Source organism: Monodelphis domestica, chromosome 3 (assembly GCF_027887165.1).
Source record: "Monodelphis domestica isolate mMonDom1 chromosome 3, mMonDom1.pri, whole genome shotgun sequence".
Taxonomy (NCBI): Eukaryota; Metazoa; Chordata; class Mammalia; order Didelphimorphia; family Didelphidae; genus Monodelphis; species Monodelphis domestica.
This window is the reverse complement of record NC_077229.1, coordinates 85,701,207-85,718,570: the sequence shown is the minus strand read 5'-3', so window position 1 is coordinate 85,718,570 and position 17,364 is coordinate 85,701,207. Positions and strand designations below refer to the sequence as shown.

The window sequence follows — 17,364 nt, the reverse complement described above, 5'->3', positions numbered from 1 at the left end:
CTTTATAGATGTTACATCTACTAAATGTGGGTGTCCTCCAAGCTTCTGCTCTTGACCCTTTTCCTTTTTATTTTTTCTCTCTACTATCTTGCTTGGTGATCTCATTATCTCCCAAGAGTTCAATTATGATCTTTATATAGATGATACTCAGGTCTCTCTATCTAGTCCTATTCTCCTGAGTTCCAGGCTTGTAGCACCAACTACCTTTTGGACATCTCCAGCTGGGTATCCTGTAGGCATCCCAACTCAACATGTCCAAGACAGAATTCTTTCCCTTTCCCTCTTAACTCTCACTTTTTCTCAGTTTCCCTATTGCTATAGAGGGCACCACCATCTTCTCAGTTATCTGGGCTCACCAACAAGATACCCTCTTTAGTTCCTCATTTTCACATTTGCAGCCTGTTGCCAGATCTTGTCATTTCTACACTCACCATTCCTCTGGCATACATTTGCTTTTATCCCTAACAGCAAGTCCTCTTGTTCAGGAGCTCATCATCTTTCATGGGGTTGGACTCCTATAATAGCTTCCTATTTGTTTTGCTTCTGTTCTCCCCGGACTCCAATCTCTCCTCTGCATGTCGTTTCTACTCCCACAGTTCTTCCCCTGAATGTGGATAGTGCTCTTTTTCATAAGTCCCTCAGCATTGTCCTGGATCATTGCATTGCTGCTAGTAGAAAAGTCCATTACATTCGATTGTACCACAGTGTATCAGTCTCGGTGTACAATATTCTCCTGGTTCTGCTCCCTTCACTCTGCATCAATTCCTGGAGGTTGTTCCAGTTCACATGGAATCCCTCCAGCTTGTTATTCCTTTTAGCACAACAGTATTCCATCACCAACATTTACCACAATTTGTTCAGCCATTCCCCAATCAAAGGGCATCCCCTCATTTTCCAATTTTTTTTTTGCCACCACAAAGAGTGTGGCCATAAATATTCTTGTACATGTCTTTTCCCTTATGATCTCTTTGGGGTACAAACCCAGCAGTGCTCTGGCTGGATCAAAGGGCAGTTTCTTAGTGTCCTTTGGGCATAGTTCCAAATTGCCCTCCAGAATGGTTGGATCAATTCACAACTCCACCAACAATGCATTACTGTCCCAATTTTGTGTGGCAGGGCTTCTTAATCTTATTTGTATCACAAATCCTTTTATCAATGTGGAGAAGCTTATGGAACCTTTCTGAACCTTTGGCCCCTATATGAGCCTTTCTCAGAAAAATGTTTTAAATGCATAAAATAAAATAGGATTACAAAGAAAATAAATTATACTGAAATATAGTTATAAAAATATTAAACAAACAAAGCAAGTTCAAAGAGGTGTAGCACCTCTTAAGGGTGGTGGTTTCATTTAAGAAAGTCAAGGAAAGTTCATTAGAGACAGTCAAAACTTCAACATTATTATAGACTGAAAAGAAAGCCTCAGAGAGGAAGCATTAAGTAGGCACAAGACAGGAGATGATTGAGGGACCAAGGCCACCCCCAAAGGAACAGGGTAAAGGACAGACAGGTGGGAGGGTTAGCTTTAGTAAGGACGGGGTGGTGGTGATGGTGGTGGATGGGATAGGGAAGAGAAAGGAAGAAAATGGAATCCAAGATGATGCACTGACCGCCTCTAAAGCCTGAGACAAAGTCCAGGTGCCCCTACCTTAATGATGGTCCTGCCAGCCAGTGATCAGTCAGCCTCTGCTTAGCCATCTTAACTTGGCAAACTTAACCTTAACTTAACCTTTTGCTTCCTGAGGCTGCCCATCCCACTTCCGACAACCCTAGTGATCATCAAGTCAAGTCAGCAAGCATTTATTTATTTTTCAAAAATGTATTTATTTATTTCAGTTTCATGTAGAAACAATTAAAAAAACAAGCAAACAATCCTTATCTTCTGTCTTAGACTCAATACTGTATATTGGTTCCAAGACCGAAGAGCTGTAAGGGCTAGGCAATGGGATTTAAATGACTTGTCCAGGGTCACACAGCTAGGAAGTGTCTGGGGTCACATTTGAACCCAGGACCTCCCATCCCTGGGACTGGCTCTCTATCCACTGAGCCCCCTAGCTACTCCTAGAAACAATTTTTGACAATTGTTTTCTGACATTTTAGGATTCAGAATCTCTCCCTCTTTCTCTTCCTGCTGTGGGTAAATAGTCTGATACAAGGTTATACCAATGTTTGCGTGCGATACATATTTCCATATTGCTCATGTTGTGAGAGAAGATATGTATCACACATACAATAAAAAATTTATGGAGGAAATAAAGTGGAAGATGGCATACTTTCATTTGCACTCGGGCTCCAACAACTCCTTCTTTAGCTATGGATTATGGCATTTTTCACTGAGTCTCCTGTGATTTTCTTGGAGACTTGCTTTGAGTGAGCACCGCCGATTAAGCACTTAATATATACCAGAGAAGGTACTGAGGATACAAAGAAAGCAAAAGATGATCTCTGCTCTGGAGGAGCTCTCAGTCTAAGATGGGAAACCACAGGCAAATAACTGTGTACCATTGGAGCTAATCAAAGGGGGAAGCACTAGCCTGAAGGAGCACCAGGACAGGCTTCTTGTAGAAGGAGGGATTTTAGCTGGAAGTTAAAGGAAGCCAGACAAGCCAGCAGTTGGAGATGAGAATTCTAGGCATGGGGGACAACCAGGGAGACTATCTGGAGGAGGGAGATGGATAGTATTTAAGGAAAAAAAGAAAGTCACTGGCTCTGGATCATGGAGAATTTGGGGCAGAGGAACAAGGGTCAAGGATACTGGAAAAGCTAGATTACACCAGATCAAATTGCCTGCCAGTGCCGGGAGGGGGAAAGGAAGGGAAGGAGGGAGATAAATTCTATCATATAACCATATGACCATAGGAAAACTTGTATAGAAATTTGTTATTATATGTAATTGGTAAAAAACAATACTAATTCAATAGCTCTGAAACAAAGAAAAGCCAAGTTATAAAGGGCTTTAACTGCCAAAAAAGGATTTTATATTGTTTTTTAGAGGAGATGGGGAACCTCTGGAGTTTATGGAATGGGAGGAGGGTGACATGGTCAGACCTACAACTTTAGGAAGGTCACTTTGGTGGCCGAGGGGAGGATGGATTGGAGTGGGAAAAGTCTTCTGGCAGACTGACCAATCAAAAAGCTTTTGTAGCAGTTCAAAATGTGAAGTGGGTCAGAGGAGAAGAAGGGCTAAATGGACAGGACATGACAACAGACTAGATCCAAGGAGTGAGGGCAGTTGAGGATGAAATCTACGTTGTGAATCTTGGTGTCTGAGAGAATGCTAGAGTAAGAGGAAAATAAGGAAGTGGGGAGAGCTTGGGAGTGGTAGTACAGATAATGAGTTCAGTTTTGGACATGTTGAATTTAAGAGATCATTGGTGGGGCAGCTGGGTGGCTCAGTGGATGGAGAGTCAGGCCTAGAGAGAAGAGGTCCTGGGTTCAAATCTGGCCTCAGACACTTCCTACCTGTGTGATCCTGGGCAAGTCACTTGGCCCCCATTGTCTAGCCCTTACCACTTTTCTGCCTTGGAACCAATACATAGGAATGATTCTAAGCTGGAAGGCAAGGGTTAAAAAAAAAGTATCATTGGACTATATCCAATTAAAGATGTTTAAGAGTCAATTAGAGATGCTAGCCTGGAAGTTAGGAGAAAGTTAGGGCTAGATAAATTAACCTGAGAATCATCAACATGGAGATGATCATTGAATCCATGGGAACCCATGAGATCACCCAGGAAAATAGTATAGAAGCAGGAGAGAAGAAGACCCAGGATAGAGTCCTATCATTAGTAGTGACCTGATAAAGATCCATCAAAGGAAACAGGAATGGTCAGATAGGAGAAGAATACTTGGACAGAGTAGTGTCACAAAAACTTCGAAGAGAGAATCAAGGAGAAGAAGGTGATCTTGACAGTGTCCAAGGCTGCAGAGGGGCCAGCCAAGATAAGGATCAGGAAGAGGCCATTAGATTTGGCGATGAATATGATCAATGACAACTTTGAACCAAAAAAGGACAATTTTGGTTGAATTGGTCAGTAACCATACTATAAACCGTTAAGGTTGTATGACCCTGGGCAAGTCACTTAATCCCAGTTGCCTAGCCCTTGGTGCTCCTTCTACCTTAGAACTGACACTAAGTAGGAAGGCAAGAATTTAAAAATGCTTTAAGAGAGTGAGAGAAAACAAATGCTTCTCAGGGAGTTTAGCCACAAAAAGGAGAGATATGGGATGATAGTTGGTGGGGATGTCCCAGATGGTAGCTACCTTTTCTTCTGAGGACTGACATAGCTTTTTGCATCGTCTTGATGCACTTATCCTATAATATTACTTATTATAGGTATTTCTGTTACCCAATGTGCTATTTCTGACCCAGCCTGGGCTGCTGTACTGTCTCAGTTAAGAGGAAGCCATGTTTCTGGGCACATAAGTGTCTTAGCCTCTATAAGACCAGGAAGCTGATGAAGTAGAGAGACCATGTTCCCCAATGATTTGCTCAGCATCCCACATACATGAGGTGCTCATTAGTTAATAAGCAATTATTAAACTCCTACTATATGCCAGGTACTTTTCTAGGCTCTGGGGTTACTAAGAGAACAGTAAACTCTCCTGGCCCTCTAGGAGTTTACATTTTATTGGAGGAGACAGCACAGACTTCTATAAGTAAACACAATAAACATTTGCTGAATTGAATTGTCTCTCTTCTCTTTGGCTTTCCATCTGCCTGTGTCTCCTCCCTGGCCCCCAGCAAGGTGGAGGCTGTTGCCATGGAAAAGGAGCTCATTGAAGACTATCGGTTTGGGCGGCAGCAGCTGGCAGAGATGTGTGGGTATGCCTGCGCTGTGGCTGTGACCAAGGTAAGTCCCTCGCCTGTGCCTTCCTCCCTTTCCCTCCTATGAACCTAGAAGGGCTCAGATTCCTGAGTCATGGAACAGCTGTCCTTTTCCTATCAGTACTTGGCCACAAGTAACTCAGCTTAAGGTTCTCTCTCTAATTGGGAAGTGATAGCCATGGCTTGTTGATCCATGAAGGTACTGGCCTAGGAGAGACTTTCTTACCCTTCAGGGTTTCCCCTCCCTAGTGGAGTGCAGTGTGGACCCATGGTCCTCTCTCTCTCTCTCTCTCTCTCTCTCTCTCTCTCTCTCTCTCTCTCTCTCCTTACCTTCTGTCTTAGATTGGTTCTAAGGCAGAAGAGCGTAAGGGCTAGGCAATGGGAGTCAAGTGACTTGTCCAGGGACTCACAGCTAGGAAACATCTGAGGCCAAATTTGAACCCAGGACCTCTTGTCTCTAGGCTTGGCTCTCCATCCACTGAGCCACCCAGCTGCCCACTATGGTCCTCTCTTAAAACTTCTTTTCCCCCTGGTGGGCCATCAAATGAACCACCTTTCTCTTCTCTTCTCCAAAAACTTTTGGTTTAGAAGATGAAGGCCCTTTGTTCTGCTCCAGGGCATCTGCTCTGAGCCTCCATGGTCAGAAAAGGCAAAGACAAGCCTTAGTGGTCAGAAGGATGGGGGAGCAATGAGCATAGACTGAAAAATTGGTTCATCTTCAGGCAGAAGAGATCCTGATTGGGTGGGGACATGGCTAGTCTAGCAGGAAGGGGTATATAAGGAACCATGAGTTTTCCCTCCAATCCCCAGGCTTATAAAAGCTGTTCCCAGATGGAGTTGAAAGATGAGAGCTCAGTCATAACAGAGATGTCCCACATCCTTTGTCAGGGAACACAGAGTGAGAACCTAAATGGGTTCTTGTCCTGGTTCTGCTGTAGGCTTTCTCTATGACCATGAGGAGGTAATTTTCTACTATACCTTGATTTCTTCCCCAAAATTCTATGAGCCAAAAGATCTCTTTTAACACTGACATGTTTTCCAAGCTCTCTCCCAGCTCTGACATTCCCTGTTCTAAGGTCTCTCCTAGCTCTGACATTCCCTGTTCTAAGGACTCTCCAGCTCTGACATTCTCTGTTCTAAGCTCCCTCCCAGCTCTGACATTCCCTCTTCTAAGGTCTCTCCCAGTTATGACATTCCCTGTTCTAAGCTCTCCCCAGCTCTAAAATTTTGTGTTCTAAGCTCCCTCCCAGCTTTAACATTCCCTGTTCTAAGCTCTCCCCCAGCTCTGACATTCTCTGTTCTAAGCTCCCTCCCAGCTCTGACATTCCCTGTTCTAAGCTCTCCCCCAGCTCTGACATTCCCTGTTCTAAGGGTCCTCCCAGTTCTGACATTCTCTGTTCTGTTTTGTTCTAGTATATTCTAATGATCCTTCCACCTTGACCATTCCATGTTCTAAAAGAGGAGAGTATCCAGGAGCCTGTTCTGGTTGCCTCCACCAGCTACATGGGCTTTTGGGTGCCAGACTCCTTGACGGATGGCCCTTGGGTATGGAAAAAAGACCAGATTCCACAAGGCTGGGCAAACAAGTTTAAGATAAATAAACTTTCACTGGGGCTTGAATTGGAAAGGCAAGGCCTGTTCCTTTTGTGGCTTGGCAGAAGGCCCTTACCCACAGCAAGGAGAGAATAATAGCATGGGCGTACCCAGCAAATGTGGTTAGGAATAGACCACCCCTCACCAAGCCCTGGGGTTCCTAGGACAAGGAGCATCAGCTGCCATGAGGGATGGGCTAGGGGTGTCTAGGCACTTGGGTCCTTCATCTCTGGGCTCTGGGGAAGGAAGCTGCCCCTGGGGGCGGCTCAAGGCGCTCCACAAAAGAATGTCTTTCCCTTCAGACTCTGAAGATCCCTAGGAGGAGGCCCCTATTCCTAGGAGGGGACTTAGTAATATTCCTCTTCCCCTTCTCTGTTCCTCCTTCCCCTGACCCCAGCTCTAGCCTAGATTATAACATTGTAGACTGTTATAATTAGGAGAGACCAGCTTTAGAGCATGGAATGCCAGCGTTGAAAAGGATCTTAGAGTAATTTTGTATGATAGAATGTGTATGTTATTTTAAAGTTTGCAAAGTATCCGTATATAAAAATATACATATATAAAATCTCATTTGGTCCTCACAATAACTCCACAAGTTAAGGGCTTGTTATTTGCCTCATTTCACATATGATAAACTAGCAGAAGCTAGAGTTGAATCCAGGTTTCAGAGTCAGAGAAATTGACCTTGAGTCCCAGCTTCGACACTCACTGGTTATTTGACCTTGGGTGTCACTTCTCTTTCCTGGGTCTCAGTTTCCCTTTCTGTAAAATCTTGGATTAATCTAGGAGGTCTTTTCTAGTTCTAACATTCTAGAATCCTAATATTTATGCACCCCAGGAGAGTTTTTTTAATAGAAAATTTTTATTTAATTAATTAATTTATAATATTTTTCCATGGTTACATGATTCGTGTTCTTTCCCTCCCCTCCTCCAACCCCTCCGGTAGCCAACACAATTCCACTGGGTTTTACATGTGTCATTGATCAAGACCTATTTCCATATTATTGATATTTGCACTAGAGTGATTGTTTAGAGTCTACATCCCCAGTCATATCCCTATCCACCCTTGTGATCAAGTAAATGGTTTTCTTCTGTGTTTCTACTCCCACAGTACCCCTGGAAAGTTTAAGGATGCTGCTACTGCTAGCAATAAACAATAATAATAGTTCAAATTGGAAAGAGGAGAGCCATAGACATTTTTTAAACTCCTACCTTCTGTCTTAGTATCAATTCTAAGAAGAGTGGCAAAGGCTAGGCAATAGTAGTTAAGTGACTTTCCCAGATCATATAAGAAGGAAGCATCTGAGGCCAGATTGGAACTCAGACCCTCTCAATTCTAGACCCAGCACTGTGCCACATAGCTCTTTTCCCCCATAGGCATCTTTAAGTCTCACCCCTCACTTTATAGATGGAGAAACTGAGACCTATAGTAGGAAATGATTTTCTCAGGGTCACAGAGCCAGAAATGGAATGTAAGCCTCCTAGCTCTTGGTCATGAGCAATGATTCTTTCATCTTGCCCTGAGGAGAGGTCCTGAAGAAGCCATCTTCCCCACTTGACTGCCCCAATTCTTCCTATTTTTCTTCTTTCTATCCCTGGCTCTCTGTACTTGCCATACTTGCCCAATCTCCTCATTGTACAGATGGAGAAAGTGAGACCTAGAGATCATAGGATTCTAGATTTAGAACTGGGAGGGACCTGATAGGTCAAGAGTCCAGCTCCTTCACTTTATAGGTCAGGAAACAGAGGCACTGGCCAGGCATCATCACACAGAGAGTCAGTGATCATGGCAGAATTTGGACCGCTGCCATATTCACTCTGCCATACTTCCTCAGGTAATTCTTTCAGGGTCATACAGCAAGGTGTCCACAAAAGCAGAGACTAGAACCTGGATCTCCAGGCATTCCCTCAGTTGTCCCTGTTCTAGACCTGTGATCCATACGCAGGGTCCTGAGGACTGGTCGAGGTATCCAGCAAACTCAGAATGGACTGCCCTTGGACGCAATGGCGTCTTTAGGAGGGTGGGATGTTTGGCCATGGATCAGCTTCCTTAGGATCTCCTTAGAAATAGGATAAATGGTACCCAAGGGGACCAGAGGAAGTCCAGATGCTACCTCACTGTGTGATCTTGAGTTTCCAACTTTCTATGGACCTCAGTTTCCCCCATCTATACAATTGGAAGGATGAAGAAGGGCAGCCAGGCATGAAGGGTTGGGGCAGGGAGGAAGTCTTTGGGTCCTTGAGGGTTCATCAGGGCTCTATCACCCCTTCTCCAGGTGTTTCCTGTGGCTGCCCTTTCCCGGAAGCAACGTACAGTACTGGTAGTGTGTGGACCTGAGCAGAATGGCGCCATCGGATTGGTGTGTGCTCGGCATCTTCGGGTATTCGTAGGTATCAATGCTGTTGGGAAACTTCCTTAGGACCCCTGGTGTAACTTTCCTGGGAATTCCTGTCATCTTGGGGGGGGCCCTTTCAGAACCTTTTGGTCATACCCAGAAATCCCCTCTAAGACTCCATTTTCTCCACTATTTTATTTTAAAAACCTTTACCTTCCCTATTAGTATTGGTTATTAAGTATAAGGCAGAAGAGCTGTAAGGGCTAGGCAATAGGGGTTAACTGACTTCGTCCAGGGTCATACAGCTAGAAAGTGTCCGAGACCAGATTTTAACTCAGGACCTCTTGTCTCCAAGTCTGGCTCTCTATACGCTGAGTCACCTACTTGTCCCCCCACCTTCCTATTTTGTTGTTGTTTTTGTTCTTCTTTTCCTTCTCCTTCTCTGTCTCCTTCTTCTCCTTCCTTCTCCTTCTTCTCCTTCCTTCTTCTCCTTCCTCCTCCTCCTCCTCCTCCTCCTCCTCCTCCTCCTCCTCCTCCTCCTCCTCCTCCTCCTCCTCCTCCTCCTCCTCCTCCTCCTCCTCCTCCTCCTCCTCCTCCTCCTCCTCCTCCTCCTCCTCCTCCTCCTCCTCCTCCTCCTCCTCCTCCTCCTCCTCCTCCTCCTCCTCCTTCTTCTTCTTCTTCTTCTTCTTCTTCTTCTTCTTCTTCTTCTTCTTCTTCTTCTTCTTCTTCTTCTTCTTCTTCTTCTTCTTCTTCTTCTTCTTCTTCTTCTTCTTCTTCTTCTTCTTCTTCTTCTTCTTCTTCTTCTTCTTCTTCTTCTTCTTCTTCTTCTTCTTCTTCTTCTTCTTCTTCTTCTTCTTCTTCTTTCTTCTCAATACTATGCTCTGGTTCTAAGGCAGAATAGAGGTAAGGGCTAGGCAATGGGGGTTAAGTGATTTGCCCAGGGTCACACAGCTGGGAAGTGTCTGAGGCCATATTGGAACCCAGGACCTCCCATCTCTAGGCTTGGCTTTCAATCCACTGAGCTGTTCCCCCTTGTGATTTTCTTTGGAACCACACACATGTAGAAGAGATTAGATGATAGGATCCAACAAGGACTTGATGTGGGAGGACAATGGGCCAACATTAGAGGGATAGATGTAAATTCTACACTCTGGTTCAAAGAATGAATTTTACAAGTACAGGACACAGGAGGTATGAACTGCTACCCCACAGATTCTGTGGGAAAAGTATAGGGATGCTGGTGAGCTGGGACCTCAATATGATTCAATGATGAAACGTGGCAGCCCCCAAAAGCTAACACAGGAAGGAAGCCACAAAGTAGCAGATTTTCCACCAGGACATAAAGGAAACATTTTTAGCCGAGCTGTCCCGTACGTCTGCTGGGAAGGGTAGTGAGTCCTCCTCCCTGGATGTCTTTGGGCAGAGGCTTGATGACCCATTTTAGGGGATCCTTCTAAAGATGCTGAGCCTAGAGGATGTCTGAGTGTCCTTCAGACTGGGAACCCAACATTCAGAATTCCCCATTTATGTACTGGCTCCCCCACTGCATGTGCCCTGGGTTCTGGGCCAGGGCCTTGAGCTTCCCTCCTCTTCTCCCTGCCAGGAGTATGAGCCCACCATCTTCTACCCCAAGCGCTCTTCAGACTCTCTGTCCAAGGATTTCACCACCCAGTGTGAGAAGATGGACATCCCCTTTCTTTCTTACCTCCCTACCGAGGTCAGTCATCGGGGAGCCCCATGTTGAGGGACGGGGCATGGAGTGGGCTTCCTTGGTGGGTCCAGCCCTGTGGGGCCTGTGCTTGGGTAGGACTGTTTTGGTGGGGGAGGGTCTGCTCTAAGCTGGGCCACACTCTTACTGGGTTGGGTTTGGGGAATATGGATGGGGTCCCCCACTTGTCCCCACTGTAGGCTCTGTGAGGGTGGCCCAGCCGGCCAGGGCCAGGACGAGAGGAAGGGATGAGGGACGCTTCATCCATCATCTGTGACAGGCCCCACGGGCTCGGGGTGGGGGGGAGGACACGGCTCTCGGGGCCCTGGGCTGCAGCCTCCGTGGTGGTGGCTGGGAAAGGCATTACTGAATCACATTTCCTCTCTGCGTTCCTCTGGCGGCCTCTGGCATGTGACCTCAGAGCACCGGCCACCTCGGGGGCACAGACGCCCACAGCCACGCCTGGCACCCACCACAGACAGCAGGGGATGGCAGGAGAGGGCACGCTGGGGGGAAGGGAACATCAGAGGGAGGGGTGGACGCGCCAAAGGGAGAGACCCCGCGGGATGGCCGCAGAAGCCTAGAGGACATGCAGGCCGGTGCCCGAGGGTCTCCTGCCACCACTGCATCCCTGGCTTCTTAGGTTCTTGGATCAGAGTGGAGAGGGCTGCTGGGGGCACTTCTCCATGGTGGGGGGCAGGAAACTCGCCTGGGAGGGTGGGGGGAGAATTCCGTCGGGGGCACCTTGCCTGCATCCCCTTTGGGGCCACAGAGGGCCTTTCCTCCCCTTCCCACATCTTGGTATGGCTGGCCCTGGCTCTTGGTTTTCGCTCCTCCCCACCGGGCATCTCCAGCTGTTTTCTTCCACTGTCTGAGACTCTAGCCTGCCATCTTTGGAGCCCTTGAACCTTGCTGAAGAGGTGGGCTGTAGGAGGAGCTTGGGGTCCCCCTTCTCTCCTCCCAAGCTTTCCTCCCTGCGAGGCTCTGGAATGGGAGGCTGGCCGGGCTGGGCGCAGGGTGTTGGTTCTTTGGTTTTTGTGATCGAGAAGGAGTGGGGGGGCTGGCTTTGTGCAGGAGGATGGGGTGGGGTGGGGGTGCAGATCCTGGGGGTATTCTTCCCTTAGGAGAGGTCTCCACGCACATTTGGGGTGTGGAGGTGCGCGTGCACAGCTTTGTAGGAATTGGCATCTAAGTCATCTGCATCTGTGTTGGGCGGGCAGAACACCTGGGCTCGGAGGGGCTACACCGAGTGTTCCCCCTGGAAAGTGGGGAAGATGGGAGCAGCCCCCCTTTTTCCCTCCCCTCTCCAGGGACCAGAGTCCTTGGGAGCAGCAGGGAGGGGGAAGGGCCTGCCACCCTTAGGTCAGGGATGGTGAGTTTCCCCTTTCCACAGACGCGGGATTCTCTAGGAGGGATGCTCTGGGGGCCAGCAGCCCCGCAGCCGGGGACAGGTTTGACCATCCCATCCTACAGGTCCAGCTCATCAATGATGCCTACAGCCTGGTGATCGACGCCATCCTGGGGCCCGGGGCGGAGCCTGGGGAGGCCAAGGAGCCATGCCCCAGCATCCTGGCCACCCTGAAGCTGGTCAAGATCCCCATCGTCAGCCTGGACATCCCCTCAGGCAAGGGCTCGGGAGGAGCGGTGCCAGGGCACTGGCTGGGGATGGGGGGACCCTGGATGGAAGCCCTCTGCCAAGGGGCGGCTCTGCTGGGTGTCAGGAGCCTTCCTGAGGGGATCCCCGGAGTCTTCAGGTCGGTGCTGGCCCCCTGGGCCTCCCTGAAACAGAGGCGGACAGGGGAGAGGTGCCATCCGCCCCCTGCAGGTGCCCAGGCCCAGAAGGGTAAACACGTGCCCGCCTGCTCCCGGGCCTCGGCTAGCCCGACTCTAGCAGGAGACATGATGTAACTGAGCAAACACCCTGCTGGCCTGGCTGCCGCCCCAGCCCCGTCTGCTAGAGCCATTAGGAAGGAATCTGGGAAGGGGGAGAACAAACAGCCCCTGTCCCAGATGGAAAGGGGAAAATTCCCACCAGGAAAAATGTTCCCAGAGGCCAAGGCGGGGGCAGGCCAGGCAGTACCCCGGGCTGTGTGTGTGTGGGAGGCCCCCATCCCGGCTCCCTCCTTCTACCCCTGATCCATCCTCGCATCCAGGACATGGGAGAGGGCAAGAGGGACCCCCGCGAGGGCTGTCAGGGGAGCGGGATGGAGGTCAGGCCTCTGCAAGCACCTCCAGATGAAGGAAGGAATCGGATTGTGTTCTGGGGGATACCACAAGGTATTCCTCCTTAGGGATTCCTAAAGGGGAAACTAGGAGCTCAAAGAAACGGGTCCTAGTCTTGGAGGCCTCTCTGTAAAACGTAGAACGTGGACTCAGGCCTCCAGTTCAAATCCTGCCCCTGATGATGAATATCTGTATGACCTTGGGCGAGTCACTGACTTCTCTCGTTTCTGTTTTCTCAATTGTAAAATGAAGGAATTGGACCCTAAGATTTCCAGGGTTCCTTCTAGCTAAGCCCACGACCCTATGATTCTCTGCTGCCGATTTGGCTGACTCGGAACCCGTCCCTCCTCTTTTTCTTTGAGGCTCTCCAAGTCCATTCCAGCTCTGTAAGGCATCTGCTCTCTGGCCTCCCCGAGGCGTCCTGGGTGCTGCCCCCCTCCCCTGGCCTGGGGAACCCCCCTTTCAGCCTCCCCTCCCTGAACCTTCCAGGTGAATAGCTTTCTTCACTTGGTACTGGCCTGTGTCCAGGTGTGTGCCCACGGGAGAGGGCCAGGGCAGAGTTTGGGTCCCCTTCTCCGTCTAGAGAAAGAAGGAGTCCTATAATCTCGTTGAGCCTCAGTCTTTTCATCTGTAAAAGGGGGGGAGTCATGCCGATGGCACCTACTTTGTAGAGATGTTGTGAGGTTCACATGAGAGTATGTGGGTGATAGGGCAGCTCGTTGGCACTGGTGGATCGAGAACTGGTCCTGGAGTCAGAAAGTCTCCTCTTCCTGAGTTCAAATGTGATCTCAGAGATTGACTGGCTGTGTGACCCTGGGCAAGTCACTTACCTTTGTTTGCCTCAGTTTCCTCTTCTGTAAAATGATCTGGAGAAGGAAATGGCAAATCTCCGCAGTATAGTTGCCAAGAAGACCCTAAATGGAAGTCATGAAAAGTGAGAAATGACTGAAAACTTCATTCTTAAAGAGAATTTCTCTTTAAAAAAAAAAAAGGAAGTCTGTAGGTGAGGCGTTTTGCAAACTTTAAAGCGCTCTCTTCCTCTTTCTCTGTATGTCTGTGCACGTGTGAGTGTGTGGGGTATGTATGCATACACACGCAGAGACATACCTGTACACGTGGGTGTGAATCTGGTGATTCTGATGAGGCTCCGGAGCCTCCATGGGACGTTTCTGAGCCAGCCTCCCTGGCTCAGGGGCAGCCCTTTGAATGCTCCTCAGGGGAGGCAGACGGAGCCCAGGTCAGCAGGGGAGACTGCAGGGAGCGAGACCAGAAAGGAAGGCATTTGGGGGCAGGTAGAGCCATTACGGACCCTTCACATTCCAAATCTCTGCGACATCCAAGGCATACTTCCTCTGCTGCCTCCATCAGAGGGAACGGCACCAAGAATTGTGTTGGAAGCTGGAGCCCAACCAGTGGGGGTTTTGTTTTATATAGTTATTTTATTTTATTTTAATTTTTTTGTTGATGACACCACTATGCCTTCCAACCTCGCCCCCACCAACGACTTCAGGACAGAGAAAAACAGTTAAGCAAGATAAACTAACCCAGAGGCTGCAGAAGTTCAAACCTGTAGCCTATAATGTCTTTTTTTTTTTTAAACCCTTACCTTCCGTCTTAGAATCAATACTGTATATTGGCTCCAAGGCAGAAGAGTGGTAAGGGCTAGGCAATGGGGGTCAAGTGACTTGCCCAGGGTCACACAGCTGGGAAGTGTCTGGGGCCAGATTTGAACCCAGGACCTCCCACCTCTAGGCCTGGCTCTCAATCCACTGAGCCACCCAGCTGTCCCTGCCACCTATAACTTCTTGATGAGAGGAAGGACATATAGAACCAATTGCTTTTTTTTTTTTAAGTTTTGGAAAAGTTTATTTAATTAATTAATTTAGAATATTTTCCCACGGTTACAAGATTCCCATTCTTTCCCTCCCTTAACACACAATTCCACTGGGTTTTACTTGTGTCATTGATCACAGGTGCTTTTCTTTTTAAGATGCTTTATTGGTCCTGTTTTCTTTGTAAAAAATCACTCTCACTGCCTATTGACTCTCTGCCCTCCCTGAAAAAACCACTCTCCTATTTTAGCAGACAGAGATCATGTTAAGTTTTTCAAATTGTGTTCTATACACAACCTCCTTTGAGCGGGCTCAGGGACACAGGGAGATCTGGGCTCTTCTCATCCATCTTTTCCAGCTGAGGAAACTGAGGCTTGGAGCTAATAAGTGCCTCCGAGGGTGAAATAGTGAATAAGGGTCTGAGGAGTGATTCAGGCCCGGTTCTTCCTGACGCTAATGTCAGTGCCCAATCCATGAACAAAATAAATCAATCCATTCCCCATCGCATTCATAGAACCCCCATCTGGGAGCCGGGTCTCCAGGGAGGGGTGCCCACCTTTCCTCTGAATTCTTTGCTCTCACAAAACATGCTGTTGAGAAGAGTGTTGCATATGTGGGACTTTCTCCTCTGCTTTTGCCTTCCTCGAATTATATTCCTAGGAGCAGGAATCTTGTCAGGGGGTGTGTAGAGCTTAGCAACCTTTACCAAAAGTAGACTGTAATTCTGAATTGTTTTCCAGAATCTACCGTTTGGCTCCAATTGGGGCTTGTCTGGAAAAAGCTGGCCCTGGAAAGTATCCTTTGGGACGGGGTACTAGGGGAATCCTCAGAGGGATTCACAGGGCCTTGGGTGTCTTCTTTTATTTATTAAAATGTTATTTAATTAATTAATTAAGAATATTTTTCCATGGGCCCATGATTCATGTTCTTCCCCTCCTCGCCTCCTGGAGCCTACAAGCAATTCCACTGGGTTTTACATGTATTGTTGTTCAAAACCCATTTCCATATTATTACTATGTGCACTAGGGCCATCATTTAAAGTCAACGTCCTCTTCTTTTATTTTTGAAAAGAAGCTTAGAATACCAGAGCTGAAATGCACCTTAGTTGGGGATCTCTTCTCCAATCCCCTTATCTGACATAGGGGAAAACTGAGTCCAGAGACGTGATTTAGCCCAAGGTCGAAGACTGACCAACTGGTACTAAAATCTAGGTCACTTGATTCTCAAGCCAGGGTATTCTCTCCCCCCACCCCATACCCTCCTGAACTTTTGGGTGGGAGCCTCCGAGGAGCCAGGGTGGGGTTTGTCAAGCCTGGGAACAACCTGTCCTGCCTCATCTTTGCTTTTTCCTCCTGAAACAGGGTGGGATGTGGAGATGGGCAGTGAAGATGGGATCAGCCCTGAGGTGCTTGTGTCCCTGGCTGCCCCCAAGAAATGCGCTGGTCGGTTCTCAGGGAAGTACCACTTTGTGGCCGGACGCTTCGTCCCTGATGACGTGCAGAAGAAATTTCATCTGAATCTGCCTGGCTACCCGGGCACAGAGTGCGTGGTGGCTCTTTAATGGGACTGGGGAGCAAAGGGAACCCTTGGGCCTCTCTCACTCTCTAAAGAAATAAACATTAATCATTTCAGATCTACTGGGTTTCAAGGGAATCTTTCTTGACCCAGAGGACACTTGAGGGATAGAGCAAGAAAGATTAAGATGCAAAGAAGAGGGGCAGCTGGGTGACTCGGTGGATTGAGAGTCAGATCTAGAGATGGGAGGTCTTGGGTTCAAATTTGTCCTCAAGACACTTCCTACTTGTGGACCCTGGGCAAGTCATTTACCCCCCCCCACCCACCCAATCACCTAGCTCCTACCGTTCTTTTGGCCTGGAACCAATACACAGTACTGATTCTAAAACGGAAGTCACTTAATCCCCATTGCCTAGCCCTTACCACTCTTCTGTCTTGGAACCAATACACAGTACCAACTCCAAGATGGAAGTCACTTAACCCCCATTGCCTAGCCCTTACCACTCTTCTGTCTTGGAGCCAATACACAGTACCAACTCCAAGATGGAAGTCACTTAACCCCCATTGCTCAGCTCTTATCATTCTTCTGTCCTGGAACCTATACACAGTACCAACTCCAAGATGGAAGTCACTTAACCCCCATTGCCTAGCCCTTACCACTCTTCTGTCTTGGAACCAATACACAGTACCAACTCCAAGATGGAAGTCACTTAACCCCCATTGCCTAGCCCTTACCACTCTTCTGTCTTGGAACCAATACACAGTACCAACTCCAAGATGGAAGTCACTTAACCCCCATTGCTCAGCTTTTATCATTCTTCTGTCCTGGAACCAATACACAGCATTGACTCTAAGGTGGAAGGTGAGGGTTAAAAAAACGACAAAGTAGGACTTTCTGAATGGCACATCTCTTTGGAATTGGCCTGGCTTGTCCTGAGCTGGACAGGATTATGAAGAACCTGGGTTACCCTGGTAGCACAGAAGCAGGCGGTTAGTTAACATTCTCCCATTCCCAGGAGGAGGCTGGACCGAGGGGAGAGATATGTCTGTCCTAGGAGAGCATCCCCTCCCCAGATAGAGCTGAGAAAGGGTCAGCTAGACCTTACCACCCCAAGGCTGATAATTATATGGAAAGTGTAGTTAAGGTGGTCCAAGATTTGAAGTTCTCCAGTCTTTGAAAAAAGAAAGACAACAAAAGAAACAAAAACAAAAAAGCCGTGTTTGCAGGAAGTGGAGGGCAGCTATAGCTACCCAGTCTACTCTCCTCCCCTCAACTGTGTCCATGTGGCTCCGAGCTCCTGGACAGTCCTGGAAGCTTCCCAGCTAAGCAGGGGA

General features: G+C 48.1%; 1 protein-coding gene across 2 annotated transcripts in view; it reads left to right on the top strand.

Annotated features, from left to right (window-relative positions):
- The window catches only part of YJEFN3 (YjeF N-terminal domain containing 3), a 38,220-nt gene extending 22,069 nt beyond the window's left edge, over window positions 1-16,151 (top strand). For both annotated transcript variants that reach the window (XM_007489206.2, XM_007489205.2), the window contains exons 2-6: window positions 4,739-4,847; window positions 8,692-8,802; window positions 10,355-10,468; window positions 11,933-12,083; window positions 15,876-16,151. In XM_007489206.2, the coding sequence (XP_007489268.1) occupies window positions 4,739-4,847; window positions 8,692-8,802; window positions 10,355-10,468; window positions 11,933-12,083; window positions 15,876-16,075 (685 nt within the window). In that variant the 3' untranslated portion in view covers window positions 16,076-16,151. The remainder of the gene's footprint in view (window positions 1-4,738; window positions 4,848-8,691; window positions 8,803-10,354; window positions 10,469-11,932; window positions 12,084-15,875) is intronic.
- Window positions 16,152-17,364: the final 1,213 nt, after the last annotated feature.